The sequence below is a fragment of the Amblyomma americanum genome, chromosome 1 (genome assembly GCF_052857255.1).
Source record: "Amblyomma americanum isolate KBUSLIRL-KWMA chromosome 1, ASM5285725v1, whole genome shotgun sequence".
NCBI lineage: Eukaryota > Metazoa > Arthropoda > Arachnida > Ixodida > Ixodidae > Amblyomma > Amblyomma americanum.
Window position 1 is genome coordinate 50,778,901 of NC_135497.1, and position 15,583 is coordinate 50,794,483.

General features: G+C 44.2%; 1 protein-coding gene and 1 long non-coding RNA gene across 3 annotated transcripts in view; one reads left to right on the forward strand and one right to left on the reverse strand.

The window, feature by feature from the left end:
• Window positions 1-257: 257 nt before the first annotated feature.
• Window positions 258-850, reverse strand: LOC144112798 (uncharacterized). The gene is made up of 2 exons (XR_013310475.1): window positions 734-850; window positions 258-650 (listed from the first exon to the last, which is right to left on the reverse strand). It is a non-coding gene; the product is annotated as an uncharacterized LOC144112798 (long non-coding RNA).
• Window positions 851-1,398: 548 nt separating this feature from the next.
• The window catches only part of olf186-M (Ki-ras-induced actin-interacting protein-IP3R-interacting domain olf186-M), a 56,165-nt gene continuing 41,980 nt past the window's right edge, over window positions 1,399-15,583 (forward strand). The window contains exons 1-4 of one of the 2 annotated variants that reach the window (XM_077645605.1): window positions 1,421-1,575; window positions 8,612-8,848; window positions 9,242-9,676; window positions 15,355-15,438. In XM_077645605.1, the coding sequence (XP_077501731.1) occupies window positions 9,553-9,676; window positions 15,355-15,438 (208 nt within the window). In that variant the 5' untranslated portion in view covers window positions 1,421-1,575; window positions 8,612-8,848; window positions 9,242-9,552. Of the gene's footprint in view, window positions 1,576-8,611; window positions 8,849-9,241; window positions 9,677-15,354; window positions 15,439-15,583 lie in introns of both variants that reach the window. The other variant, XM_077645606.1, reaches the window with a different exon arrangement.

The following is a 15,583-nucleotide window of genomic DNA, read 5'->3' on the forward strand; positions in this document are numbered from 1 at the left end:
CCGGCTCTTTGGACGGATTCAGGAAACGACTGAAAAGAACAAAAGTAACGAGCAAACAAAGGTGCGCTGCATAAAAGTTAGAACGTAAAGAGACGAAGGCACGCTGCGCTAATGCTGTAGCGAGGTCTAACATGTAAAATTTCGCGGCTGGCGTCGATTTCTACAAAGCGCGAGTAGTGCCTACGGAAATAAACAAAGGCGCACTGGAGATGGGTAAGTCTGTATACAAGCACGAGTTTTTGTCTCTACCAGCGATTTACTAGCTCACACCGCGCGATTTTGATGTCTGGCGTCGATTTCGACAGAGAGGGAATACGGGCACGAAACGGGACGCTCGCGATCTGCCAGGAAACAATGAGGTGGCCCTAAAAAGGGCCGTTTGCAGGAGCACTTCAACCGCGACCTGCAGCGGCGTGGCGGCGCGGTGAGCAGTAGGCCCAGCAGTGGTCCGTCTTGTGCCCTTTGGCTCCGCACCGACGACACCGGTGCACGACGTACACCTCTCCTGGTCTTGCCCTTGAAGCCGACGCTATCCCTGGTCCGTAGATCTTGACGAGGGCCGCGACGATAATCTTTGACATCTGGTCGATGCCCCGGTCTGCGGCAAACAAGGACAGCATCGGCTCGCCAGAAGCATCCAGGAAACGATGCTGCAAAAAAAGTTACGTTACAAGCGCCGCAATTTGGCGAGTTCTGCACGAGAAAACTTGCGAAAACGTTGTTCAACCCTTACCTCGTGATTGAGAACGTGTACGCCCGACAAGCGCTTCATCGTGGCTGTCAGACGGCGGTTCAAATGGCGACGCCGGCGGTCCTCAAACCGCACCTTATGTGGGTCGTCGTAATGGAGTTGCAAAATTTTGAACACCAGCACGACGTGCTCCTGCAGCAGGAAAACGAGGTCCTGGAATGCGCAAGGCATGTAGGTAAGCGGTACAGATCTTCATGAAGCGAAATTTGAGATAAAATGCGTACCTTTATGTCGCTGGCGATTTCTCGCGGGTCAGCGCCTTTTGGGGGTCGTCGCAATGTCGTGGAAGCAAGAACTGTACAGAAATTTCAGCTGGCTGCGCCGACGAGCGCACCACGCAAAAAAAAAAAAAAGCCATACCTGGACAGCTTCCGAAACGCGCGCGCCGCCGCCTACGCTCACGAAGAGAATGCCCGCAGACCACGCACGCCCGGCGGCCGGCCAGCCGGCCCTAGCGATTCCCTAGGCACTCTAGGGACAGGCCGAGAGAGGCGCGGCGAACCCACGTCCGGTTGAGAACGAGGGAGAAGCAGAAAAACGTCACGGAGAAGCGCATCCCATCGACCAATCAGCGTTTCCAGCCCACCTGCACCGAAACGCTTCTGTGCTGACAGCCGACGGCTTCTCGTCTGGTCTGGCAACATCACGGGGAATTTTATCGGAAGTTGCGGTGTTGCGGTATCCATGCTATCCATGCGGTAGCTGGCTCTTTCGAGCGTTGTCCATGGGTTTGTAAATTGTTTGTTGTAGAGTTGGCCATAATGATTTGTCGCTTACTGACAAATGTCAAGACTCGGGACGTGAACTACCAAGGCTGTTCCCAAGTGAGTTTTGTGTTCCTGTCCTCCTCCGATGTCGAAGTGCCGTGATATGCAGACGTGAAGATTGAGCTCGGCGTGTAACCTGATCTTTTGGCATTTCGGAACACTTTTCAGACTTCTTCGAGAAGCGTTATCAGCGAGAATTTTTGTGCTGAGTGTTTTCAGCTGCGTAATGCAGATGTTTTTTTTTATCATCCTTTGAAAAAACATTGATGCAAGCCGAGTAGCTTGTGGTTTCAGCGCATTCATGTATTCCGTTCTTAGCTTGTGTTGGTGTACCCCCGCGTCAGCATAGAAATGTCTCATCTTTTGCCACCGGTGGTAAGTGCAGCCCTAATAGTAATCGTCATGAAAGAATAGTTGCTTCGCAAAGTGACACTGTTTCCTAGTGCTTTGGTACGATTCTTCGTTTCCCTTCGGTACGCGTAAAACGAGTGATATTGGTCGCGAGGTTTCCAATGTTTGATGTTATAGCAGTGTTTACCGCGGGCGAGACGTGTAATGGCAGTACTTGATTTTATAAACCCCTGACGTCTTAGTATATCTCGCAAGCGCCTTGAAACGTTGCGCTGCTGCAGAATTAATGTTCTGCGTCCGCGTAAGTTTGCTCTGGCCGAAAAAGGAAGACGTAATGCTGCTAGCTCGACGTGAAGTTACATTACTCGAGTATAGCGCAGTAGCTCGCAGTTATCTGTGGCTGACAGTATGCGCAAACCAAATTTCTTGTGAATGTCCAGAGGTGTGCCATATTGAGGCCGTAAAATTCTCCCAATTTCAGGGCTACTCTGGCCATTGTTATGATTACAAAAAATAAAATAAAATGTACGTGTGTGTACTGTTGTCACCCATTCTCGTTTCTTGTTTGTTTTTTTCCCTAATGCAAAGCTGGCTTGAAGGATGTAGCCACTATTGCAATGGCTGCCCCCTCAGAGGAGCGAGGTATCAGGTGTTCATTCTTCTGTTGCATGACAGACCGGCGTTCATTGCACGCTCATCACAGATGTGAAGGTCACAGTATGGATGCATGCATTCTAGAAAGCATGCTGTTTGATTCACATGGAGAGTGCATGCTACACAGCCGTAGTGTTGACCCCATAATGTAAACGCCAGTGGAACTTGTGCTTTTCTTATTTACTTTCATAGTGAAATACTGGTGCAGACTTGCTTCAGCTGATGTGGCCATCATGTTGTTTTTGCCTTTGCTTCATCGAAAAACAGTAGCAGACATTTGTGACATAGCCCATGCCCTGTGCTTTAAAACAACATATAGTTTGTTTTGGGCTGTTTTGTTCTATTGAGCACATTTAAATACTGTTAATGGTTGAATTTTTCATAAGTGCTCTCGTGTGCGACATAAAATTTGTATATATTCAAGCTCTTTGCTTTAGCAGTATAATTTGTACTGCCAAATGGCACATTTCAGTCCTTGTGCAATGGTGGCGGTGTTTTGGCCAATAGTGCATTAAGTAATAGTGAAATCTAGAATTGATGGTCATTTTGGCGCATTCGGATATTGTTTAGTTGTTTTCACAAAGTTCCGGATGCATGTGAACATCTATGAGCTGTGTGTGCTCTGTGCACAGGATCCATTGCAGTAGCTCAAAATAACTATTGCATTGACTGTGCTCAACCCTTCTCTGTGCCCTCTTGCACACATTGAGGGTTTGTCATGGCTGTTTTGAACACTGGTTAAGTTGACACAGATTAAGAACTGTGGCATCCTCTACTCCAACAGAGACTAGCGAAGTTTCAAAGATGTTGATATTTAAAGTTTCAAACAAACCACAAAAACTAAGTATTTCACACTTTCTAAGTTCGAATCTTTCCATTTGTAACCATGCAAAAAAAAAAACTTATAAAGAACTGACGATATGTTGATTTCCTGATGTTATAGAATTATCCTCCTCCTACATATGCTAGTTTCTGGATATCGATTTTTTTCTACTGAACAATTTTAATTTGGGCCGGAAAGGGTTAAAGACGTACACTAGCTCCCAGACACGCCGACACAGACCTTGCCACAGACACCAGTCCTAAGCAGAAGTCCCCTAAACACATAACACCCATCAGGAGGTCCGCTCGGAACAGGCACAAATGTCTCAAAACTGGCAGCACTAACTGTGCTGAACCCAAAGGACGAACTTTCCTGGTTGCCACAGAACTAGCCACGAAACAGACCAACTACAGATTCCATCGACACACTTCCGAATCCTACTCGCTGCACGGAACAATACCCAAAGGACTTGAAGCAATGTCAGGTGCTCCCTTGGTGCACTTTGGTCTGAACTGCTTACCCGATTGAAAAAGGTTTCAGATGACTCATTCCTGTCATTCATAGCTATTTTAATAGAACATTGCGAAGAACAGCTAAATTCTCGTAGAGACCAACTTAGTAATATATACAAAATTCAGACGAAAGGCAGCCACTAGCATATTTTGTAGTGAGGAAGGAACATAAGCTTCACAATAAATAACAGCGTAAACATATCTGAGATAAACTTCCGATAGAAAATAGACATCTAGATAGCTCAACAACTGCTCTTCGATTCCGATACAGCCAGAAGATACTCTCTTGACACTGCAGGACGATGACAGCAATGTAGTTGATATTTCAAAACCCCTAAATGATGTTGATATTTCAAAACCCCTAAATGATAGTGACACAGACTCTGAAGCGTGGTGTCATGTTTTTCCCAACTGACAATAATTTCGACAAGTATGAGCTTCACCGAGATCTCGCAGAATTTTCGCGAGGAATGTGTATTAAGGAGTATTTCACCGCAGAAGCGAAAAACCAGATTCCTGATTTACAATACATCCTCTAACTCGTGGTCAACACGTGTTCTGCAAACTCAAGCGGCCTGCCTTAATTCCATTGCTCTCAGAGCCCACAGCACATGGACACCGGACGTGGAACAGAGTCCCGGCTAGACCTTTATATTAAATCTGTGTCCAAAGAAATTATAGAAAAAAACAAAGCAAGCTCGAAAGTGAAGAAATCTTTCCTCGGCAGAACAGGCTGCTCTCGAGCAGTTAGCCTCTAGAACCGACATAGATATTAAGCGAGCAGACAAAGCTGGTAGCATAGTCATCATCCTGCTCGCCAAAAAATACAAAAAAGAGACCATCAGGCAACTCAGCAACGCTTGCCATTATAAGAAATTAGATTGCGATCCCACTTTAGGGCTCTGCAATGTAATTTTGAGCAAACTGGCAGACTTATTATCCAGGGAACGAAAAGCGCAGCCAGAATAGAACTTCTTAAATCCGTCAAACAAACAAGCAGGACGCTTCTACCTACTTCTTAAAACCCATAAGGTTTCCGCAGAAGACTTTTACAGCAGATATTCCAGGCAGGCCTACCGTTTCGAACAGTAATACACCTACAGAGAACTTCGCTACCTTGCAGACATTCCAACCATCCTTCCTTCCTTCCTTTGTCCGGGACAAACCACACCTTTTACGAATAATAGAGTTTCTTAATGGCGCAGCCATTATCCTAGCGGATAGCATACTGGTTACACTTGACGTTGCCGCTTTGTACACACACATTCCCATAAATGAAGGGGTCGACATTCTCACGAACACTTAACTCAAAATTTAAACCCACATGAAACTGAAGTGTATCTCTCGCTACTTCAATTGGTACTCACACTCAACTATTTCAAGTTCGATTCTTCTTATTACCTTTGAGTATTTGGAACAAGTAAGGGCACTCCCTTCACACCGACTTATGCAAACATTTTTATGGGGCTACTGGAATCTAAACTTCTAAATTCATTTTTAGCAATGCTATGGCACCCGTGTGCTGTGTGATGTCAGTGTCTGTTAAAAATCCCCAGGTGGTCGAAATTATTCCGGAGCCCTCCACTACGGCACCTCTTTCTTTCTTTCTTTCTTTCTTTCTTTCTTTCTTTCTTTCTTTCTTTCTTTCTTTCTTTCTTTCTTTCTTTCTTTCTTTCTTTCTTTCTTTCTTTCTTTCTTTCTTTCTTTCTTTCTTTCTTTCTTTCTTTCTTTCTTTCTTAGTCCCTCCTTTATCCCTTCTGCCTATATGTGAGATAGATAGTGCCCCATTTCCTTTCCCTAAAAACCAATTTAAATTAAAATTTTAAAAGTGCTCATATACCTGGGTTACACAGATGACATTTTTATGATTTGGGAGGTCTGAGACCCTAAAAGCATTAGTCTCGCACTTTAATTCATTCCACTCTAGCATTAAATTTACTTTCCATTACTCTAAAACGAAAGTCAGTTTTCTCAACACTACCGTCCGTTTAGAAAAAAGCCAGCCAGCCTTAAAACCACACTCTACAGGAAGCTTAGAGACCGACAGCAATACTTGGATTTCATTAACCATCATCCAAGACACTGTAAGCAAGGCATATTTGTAGGACAGGCAACATGCCGGAGAAGAATATGTACCGACGACAACAATTTGAAACACCTTCACTCACTAAAATATGCCCTAATTGATGGGAACCATTCCTAGAACTCCCTCAATAATGCTCTCCAATGAGCAACCACTCTAAAATAACGCTAGTTACTTAAAAAACGAACAAAAGCTAACAGTGAGTGGCTTCCTGCACTTATACTGAAATACTCGAAGGCCTTCCGAACATAAACAGTATTCTGCAGAAGTACCACCCTATTTTAACTGGCAGCGATCGTCGCAAGAAAATATTCCCCGACGCAACAAGGGTAACATACAGAGGGAACACAAACCTGAAGGATATCCTAGTACATCCTAGGCTCGTTAAGAAACTCCTACCGACAGTAAGCTCATGCTCTCCGCCTAGATGCAAGACATGCAAGCCTTTACAAAGTGACACTACTGTTGGAAGCACGGCAAGTGACTTCAGCTTCGATATAAAGACTAGCTTGAACTGCGTGTTGTCTATTGCTATCTGCATGCTTCAATGCTCTTCTTGTCAGAAACAATGTATCGGAGAAACCGGGCGATCAATGGGTGCCAGAGTAAATGGTCATCGAGCTGACACAGCAAGGAACGTACAGATGACAGTGTCAGAAAATTTTAATCAATGCAGTCACAACTTCGATGAATTTAAACTGTTCATTCTTCAGCCAGGCATCAAATCTGCAAGTTACAGAAAGTACAGAGAGGAATTCCCAATCCACAAATTTAAAACCTTACAACCAGCAGGGATCAACACATCCAGAGGAAAGTTAGAATCTCTCAGTTACATTCGGGCACTGGTGTAATTCTTTTGAAAAGGTCTTGCAGATGGTCAGAGCATTTCCGAGTATTTCATAATGCTGCTTTATCGTTTCTTTCACCCTACCCCTCGGCCTTGACCCATCCTTCCTCCATCAATTGTTTTTTTTTCCCTCTTTTTTTCTCTCTTTGTTATGTCCTGCAGCTCTTGCTATCATTTCTCTGGAACCCTTGACTTCCACATTCCTTCCTACCCTTCGCTGCGATGGTGGCTTAGTGGTTATGGTGCCCGGCTGCTGGCCCGAAAGATGCAGGTTCGATCCTGGCCACGGCAATCGCATTTCGATGGAGGCGAACTGCTAGAGGCCCGTGCACTGTGCAATGTCAGTCCTTGTTAAAGAGCCCTAGGTTAAACCCCCTAAACCAAACCAACCTTCCCCCCGCTTCCTTTCGCACTTTCTCTGAACTCGCCCCCATTTTCTCTTTTAAAGCGAAGGCTTTACTGGCCCTCAAACTTGTGGCAGTGCTTTGAAGAGGCACATGACATGGGATATATCTCTCTCTCTCGCCCCCTAGTCACTACTGTGCATGGGCGTTTCCTCAAAATCCAACTTTAAATTTTTAGTTTTCTCCTTCTTTTCCTTTCTGCTTTATTCCTTCCTTTACAGCGCCGCAACCAGTGTCCCCTGAGATATGTGAGACAGTTACTGTGCCATTTTCTTTCCTCAAAAACCAAACAAAACAAGTGAGCGAAGGCGTTCATAGAGTTCATTGGCATTGACAACTTTGCAAAGGCCTTTCATTTTGACGAAAGGAAAGGCGCACAACCGGCTCCACGGGTCAGTGGAGACCTCAATCTCGCTTTCATATACGTGGCATTGTTGTCCAACTGCAAAGGCCTGCTTTGATTGGGTTCCGCACACTGGATAGGCAGCGCGCCCTCCCTGCCACCCTGGGATGTTGCATGCAGTTAGCGGTTGATCGCAAGATAGATCACCAAATGAACGCTGCGGCCTAGCTATTGCTGCAGTGCCGCATGTCAGCCACAATGCTGCTGGCGCTAATGCATTCAGGCCACATCTCTCTCTCACCACCGCCACATGTATCAAAGCACGAATGAGGCGTCCGCATATCCAGGGAGCCAGTTATGCGCCCTTCCCTTGCTCAAAGCCATCGCCGTCAACGCCAACGCCAATGAACACAGTGAAAGCCGACATCTTTCGCTTTGTATATCCTGGATTAGCTGAGCTAATCCACATTAATTTTTTTCCTTCATTTGTTGCCACTGTTGCTGACTGCAACAGTTAGTGGCAGGTTTAAGAAATATAATTCAGTCATCATCTGAAAATGCTCACAAAGCCTTTGGCGTTGCCCTTTTATAGTTGTTTTATTTGATTGCATTTAGTGAAAGGAAAGGAAAAGTTTGATTGTTGAAAAGTGTATAAAACGGAATTCAGTGCCACTTGGTTACATTTAAAGGATATTGAATGTTCTTGGCGACTTTAATTACAACTTTATCACATAAATTTGTGCTAGTAGTCCTTGGGTGTTGTGAAATTAGCTAAGTGAGATGTTTACTGTTATGTGTGGTGTTTCCAAAATTTAGTTACTCTTTTCAGACAAACATTTTCTTGGTGATGACTTTTGCTGGAGGAAGCTTCAATATCATTAAGTCACTAGTCAAGTGCAAAAGATGCTTTACCCTTTTTTATTAGCTTGGGAGAATTTAGAGTAGTTTGCAAGTGTCATCTTAGATTTGTACTATCATTTGTACTACTGTGGTTCCTTGGCTTTAGAAAGGATGAAGCCTGTAAATTCTCGGTGTGGCGTCTGGCTTTTTTATAAGCTCTGTGTGTTCGGTTGCAGGCAGTAGCAGCTCATCGCAGGGCTGCGGAGTTGGCCGGTCGGCGCAAGCGTGGCTCTCCCGGGCCATTCAAAGCCTGAGCCCCAAGCTTGCCCGCAAGTTTCAGCAAAGCCCCAGCTCTGCTTCTGCTCGTCGAGCCTCGTGCAGTCGTGCCCCTTCCTCCGAGTCTCTGCTGAAAGCACCAGCTGTTCATAAGAAGAGGTCTGGAAGTGCAGCAAGACCGAGCTCCTTGCCTTGTGGTGAGCTGCAAAGCTTAAGTTAAAAACAAAATTTAAACCATTACTTACCTTGTAAAATAGCATCAGGTGGACTCTGCAATGGGTGTATTTGTCTAGCAGGTGCAGATTTAGTTGTGATGTAGTATTGAAATCAAGAAATGATAATGTTTTGTTTGACAGCTTTGCTTGGTACTGAAAATAACAAAGCTGCAGCGCATTGTTGTGCAGGGAAGTACCCTATTTAATTACGCAGCACAGCCCATTGAAAACCTTTTATGGCTTGTGTGCTGTTTTCTGGCCTCCCTTTCTCCCCCTTCTTCAGGACAGCTGTAAGCATTGCACTTCAAAGATAAAAGCTGTATCAGTGTATAGTGCCAGTGGTGCCTTAAGTTTTCCTTCTTTGTACTTTTTCAGATGAGTTGAAGCGAACAGGTGGAGTTTCTAAACAGCGGAAATGTAACGCATCTGCTGCACCCGTAGCAGATGGTGAGCCCCCTTCCTGCTCATTGGTTGACACCACTTCTGCGGCTGGTCCCGTGGCACCACAGCCTTGTGTTGAAACAACATGCCCTGACCCGTGTAGTACCCAGCCGAGGAGCTCAGAGCTATACGGGGTTGCACGTTTGCGTGAGGTTTTGGCGGTGCTGCGCAGCGACATCAGCTCAGAAGAAAAGTTGGTCGCCATCAAGCGCGGCCATGACCGCTGGCTGGCACTAAGCTCGTCAATGGGTGACACACCTAGCCCAAGTCCAAGGCCACAGCAGGGTGCTGAGAACCAGCGCTCGCGACGCGGTCTTCACAAGCTCCAGGATATGAAGCAGCTTTGCCCCATCCTGGAACTGCCCAAAGGTCAGTGTTTCCAATAAGCTTAGGTCCTCCCACTTTCTGAGGTGTGGAAGCTGTGCATTTCAGCACTGCCTTGAGGGAAAAATTTGTCATAGTTTTAAGGTATTAACTTCATGCTGATGTATTAGCAATGGCTGCATAACCAAATTAGCTTGAAATGTGATACTGCTGTGCCTACCTAGGTATTTTCTTAGACCGCTCATGTAATCTGAGACTTTTCTGCGTTTTGTATTGGTTTACATCAAAAATATTCCAGAAAGCACATTCATCCAGAAGTCGCAATTGCTTATTGTGTTCGAAGCTGGCTGGTTACCTGTCTATAAAGTTGAAAGCCAGCCGTCATGTCAGAGTTCTTTAATCTTTTAACCGCCAAATTAATTCCCGAAAAACACCTTTCGGCAACATTTCGTTTGGCATAGTTTTTCTTTTGAAGACGATGTACGGTCGGAGCTTTGTGCCATCTGCCAAGCATGATACCATAACAGTGAACCGAAGTTTCTCGTTTCCTGTCGTCAGAAGCTTAACCTCGCGAGCTCCCCTCACGCTCACTGTTGTGTTGCTCGTCATGTCGAAGTAGACGGGAGTCTGGTCCGCATTGCCGATTTGGCCGAGCAGGTATCGCCGTGAGTCGCAGAGCTTGAGGTAGTGCCTATGGAAGGCGAGAACTTTCTCCTCGTAAGCAGCAGGCAGCTTCTGGCATACACTAGTACGCCGACAAAGAGAGAAGCCAGCCCTCTTCATAAATTTCGAAGCCCAAGCCCTGCTGGCTTTGAAGTCTGTTCGGAGTATTCCCGCTTCTGCAGCAAAGACTCGGGCTTGTTGCGTGGTCATTTCGCAGTCACTGGAAGGGACCGATCACATATTTCGGTGACATACGCTGCAAGCTTGACCTCCAGCTCCAGAAAGCGTCCCGACTTCGGCCCGCGGAAACCTCTTCGCTTGGAGTCGCAATAGAAAATTTTGTCTCCCTGCTTCCGCCACTCCCGCACTAACTGTTCAGAAACGTCGAACTTGCGGCCCGCCGCGCAGTTGTTGGTTTCTTTGGCGTAAATGATGGCCTCCCTCTTGAACACTGCAGTGAATGAGCGCCGAATGCTTTTCGAACCTGGAGAGCTCATGGCGAAGCGCGCGGCCGGCAGTCGAGTCAAAAGCACCAACTCCAAGCACCACCAAACAAAGAGTGATCGGTGTTGGGGCGCCGCTGTTACGTATTAAGCAACCAACTGAAATAGCGGCTCTTCCATCAGCTAGAGACACTCCCGGGCGCTGGCGCAGACTCCGCGATTGGAACAGCAGGACAGCAGCCCTTCCCGCGAGTGAAATGAGATGAAATTGGTTTTGGGGGAAAGGAAGTGGCGCTGTATTTGTCTCAAATATCGGCGGAAACCCAGTTGTAAGGAAAGAGATAAAGGAGGGAGTGAAAGAAGAACGGAAGAACGAGGTGCCGTAGTGAAGGGCTCCCGAATAATTTCGACCACCAGGGGATCTTTCACCTGCTGTACTGACATCGCACAGCACACGGGCGCCTTAGCGTTTCGCTTCCATCAAAACGCTGCCGCCGCGGTCGGGTTCTAACCCGGTTATCCTGTTCAGTAGCACTGAACCATCGCGGTGGGCAACGGTGTGTGCAGTAAAAATAAAAAATGAAAAATCCTGGCCAAAAAGCCCGCGGAATACCTGAATGCTACGCTTGGAGCCGTAGAGCAAACAAAAACTTCTAGCATCGCAGTAGCGTCCCTGATAGATTGTTTTTCTTGCTTTTATTGGCAGTTCAAGGTTTTGTTTCGATTATAAGTCGATCCCCCCACTTCGGAATTCTAAATTTCAAAAAAAAGGGTCGACTTACAATCGTGTAAATACGGTAGTCATAATTTTTTTCATGTAGTTTTGATTCTGAAAATATGTTACTTCATTGGTGTCTTAACGCTAAAATTTAAAAAGAAAAAGCTGCTGTTGAGGGCGGCTCTCCCTTAGTGCATGTCATAGTAATGGGTTATGATGTACAGAAATGTGCCGTATTTCTTTGCTCCCATAAGCTGTAACACAGTGCAAAATGCATAGATGTTGCTTCATCCTAACACAAACGGGGTTTCATCATTAGTAAACGTGCACTACCCAGCGCGTCACCGTCGTTGTCGGTGTGGCTCTCTTCGGCATCTGAAGCCGTCTGCAGCTTGCAAACGAAGTCAGGGTCGCTGTTAAAAACTAATTCTAGATCGTCAGCAGTGCTGCTGTCAGAACTGCTCCAAGAAGTATCTCTTTTTCTCTGGATGTTGTTGCCATCAGCATTCTACACGTGTGATGTCATTATAAAATGACTGTTGTCAGGCTTAAAACATGTGCTGAAGGCACGAGATGGGTTTTTCCATGAATAGCTACAGACTTCTAGTGTTGAAAATTGCAAGTTGCACAATCACCAGCTCTAACTTGACTTTGGCGGTGGGAGCAGCGCAACATTTGGCCAGACGAGTGTGACTTGTCATTAGGTCATTGGTAATATTGCTATCTCCCATGACGGGTACAGCTCGAGGTGGGCAGTTAAAGGGTTAAGGACTCTGGACAAGGTCAGCCATGTCACTTGGCAGTGCTGTAATGTTGCTGTATTCACTATGGGCATTTTTGCCACTTGGTATCAAAATTCTAGCCCACAGTACACCTGTTGCCAACTATAGACTGTTAAAAAGTGGCTACTGAAATAATGCATTTAATGCAATTGGGCTTGGTGTTGTTGGGCTATAGGTGCCCATACTTTAGCAGTTGCTTTTCCTCACTGTTGTAGTGTGCACTTCCTGCACACCACGTGCTCAGTTCCTGTGGTGCACACATCTTGCTTGCGTTGTTTGTGGTTAAGTACTAAAATGTAAGAACCACGTAGTGCATGTAATGAGACAGATGCCACGATAGTGGTCTACACATTGCTTCTACTGTGCATATCGAAGCAGGCTACAGTAAATAAACCAGATAAATGTGCAGCTTTTTGCTGTGCTCTTGGTATCCAGGATGGCGGCCACTATGACATGAGCATGACCCGTATGTGTTCTTGCATATCACCAGGCTGTTTGGGGCTACAAGCAAGCCTACCTTTTGTACTTTTTTAAAGTGGAGGAAGCCTCACTACGAGAGACATATTAGATTAATAGGTTGTGCCCACTGCTCCCTCCCTTGTCTCCTAAACTCAAGAAGGTTTCTCCAAACGTTTTGTTCAGTACATTACAGGTGTTTACTGCTTTATAGGTCTCGCATAATAAATTAGAACAGAAGGGTGCTGTGCATAAGCACTCTTTAATCTTTTACTGCTTGGGCTGATTGGCGCCATTGTAACAGCAGCAGTAGATTAGGGGAAACAGTTAATTTTTCTTCAGGTTTTGTGTTTGACACTGAATGTACATGTTACCTTTGAGATGCAATTTGACCATGATTTGATCCTTTGAAATGAAGTAAGCTTCATGCTTCGTGCTAAGTTTTAGAGGGTGAAGATCTGGATGTTTTACTGCTAGAAATGCAGTATGTTAATTTCACATTTCAGATTTTATGATATTTGCAACCTTCTTTGTGAGCTTTTTTACTTATTTTGTGGGTTAATTGGTTTGTGAGCAAAGCTTAAATAAAGGTAAAGAATACTACCTTGCGTATCAGATGACTGCAAGTTCACAGTGAAGGTTTAGTGTGACCTTTTCGAAGCAGTTTGTTTAGTTCTTTATTGAGAAAGTTTTGGTCCTCAGAATCAAGGAAGGGCCTTGCACTGTTTAATTTTGCATTCTGGGCATGTAAATTTAAAAAAAAAACAGTACAAATGAGATTGGCACTTGTCAAAATATTTTGTTTTTTTTGAAACGTTTTAAAACTTGGGGCAGTTTAGTGCTCGTAAACCACTTAAGGTATGAGGCCAGTTTTTTGTAAAATTTTTTAAATAGCAGATGAAAACATAAATTAGTTGTGTCTTAAGAAGGGTTTTGTTTTGTCCTTATGACAATGTCAAAACAGGCATCTTTTATTTTTATATTTTAAGAATGTTTTAAATATACATCTGATGCCAGAAGTCATAACTTTTAAGTCAAATGCAAGTCTAATTGCATTTGCTGTTACACATGTAAAGGCAGGAGCTGTGCAATGAACCAAAATAGTTATGAAGTGGAATGATAAAAAACAATAGTTTTCTTAGAGGCACCTGTTGAGAAAAAAATGCAGCAGTAAGAAAACAAACTGCACGATTTTATTTATTGTGGTTCATTGCACAGCTAGATATATAAGAAATAAGTGTACGAAGTTTACAGTAAAAAAGCTTGTGCAGGGGATAAAGCTAGGATTTCTCGCATAAGAAGGAATGGCAAAAAAGTGAGTTTCGAGAAAAACGAGAAGGAAGATTAAGAATAACTAAAATGCCATATAACTAATGTCCACGGCAGTTAAAATCCACCATAATTATAGCTCAGCTGCTTCATAGTCTTGGTGCTTGCTTGTGTGACAGCTCACTTTTTTTCTTGTTTTGCGGCATCAGTAGACCAAATGTAAGGTGTCCAGATACACTGTTGGTCACCTGTCAGGCAAGCTTGCTGTGTGTGTGGACCAGGTTCGATCCTAATGTGCTTCAAAATGTCTATGTACCTGTGACCACTGTTCAAATGACACACGCCATCATACACACCAAACTTCAGTGTTGGTATCCTGACATAACCTTCCAGTGTACAGCATTCCGAACATCTTTCATCGCTTTTGTGAGCATTTTAGTTATTAAATACAAACAGAAATAGACTTAGAGAGTAACAAACAGTTATTATAAGTCAGCTGAAAACTGGACAAGGAAAAATAACTGTTAATGAAAAAGTTTGGTTTTTATTTGGCTGGAAAACTTATGGGTTTGGTTTTGCGAGATGTGCAGGAGGTTACATCTTTGGCTGTATTTTTGTAACGATGTTAACTAAAAACAATTTTTGTTGTGGTTCATTCAGGAATGAATCGTTATTTCGATGCAACAAAATTTCAGAAATTTAATCAAAAATATTGCTTTTTAAAAGTGGCCACATACCTTAAAGGTCTTGACCCTGGAACTCCTGTTGTAGATGCTAGCATGAAAGGCACTGTAAACTTAACTTAAATATTTAATTGCTTTAAATCTGACTGCACTATAAATGGTTTAGTTATGAGAACATTTCTGTAATCCATGGTTGGTGCCTTATGGGTGTAAAGGATGTTATCTCTCTTTTCGTTTGAGTGTGGTATGGAATAACATTGTGCTTTTGTTTTCTCAGAGTTAGTTCGCCTGTGAAGGCTATGGCTGCACATGTTCGTCATGTCAGTTTGTCACACACACTGGCTGTACGCATTCGGAAAGTAGCTGTTTAATTGTTTACTAGAATGCTTTGGCACTGTAGTAAATCTTGTTTGCAATTCTCCTAATACAGCTGTTATTTAGTCTAGGCAACAGAAAATTTGGCCAGAAAGACATTGCTGCCACTGTTAAACAGGCTAAACACTGTTGGACATTCATTCCAGAATGGACGCTATCACGGGGATGGGCAGCAAGAAGTTTTACTGGTACTGATATATGCTAAAAAAAAAAAAAATTGTGGGACATACATGCACTTTGCAGGCCCGTAGTTTCAGCTGTGATTGTCCGAGCATGGCTACTGTTCGTTTAGTTATTTTTTGTGCTGATAACCAGAATGTTAGGTATGTTCCAGATCTTTCCAGAACTGTCTCTGAAGCGATATCAGTTGACGTGTGTTTGGTGGAGCGAACGAATCAGAAGAAAGTGATACCGACAGGTGGGAATGTTTCTGGTCTGCTGTCGCTTTGTTTAATTCATCTATAGATGAATACAGTATGGATGAAATACAGTAAAATCTCGTTAATTGGACCCCTGTTAATTCGGATAATTCGAACTGCTGGCTCGGTCCTGGCCGACGCCCA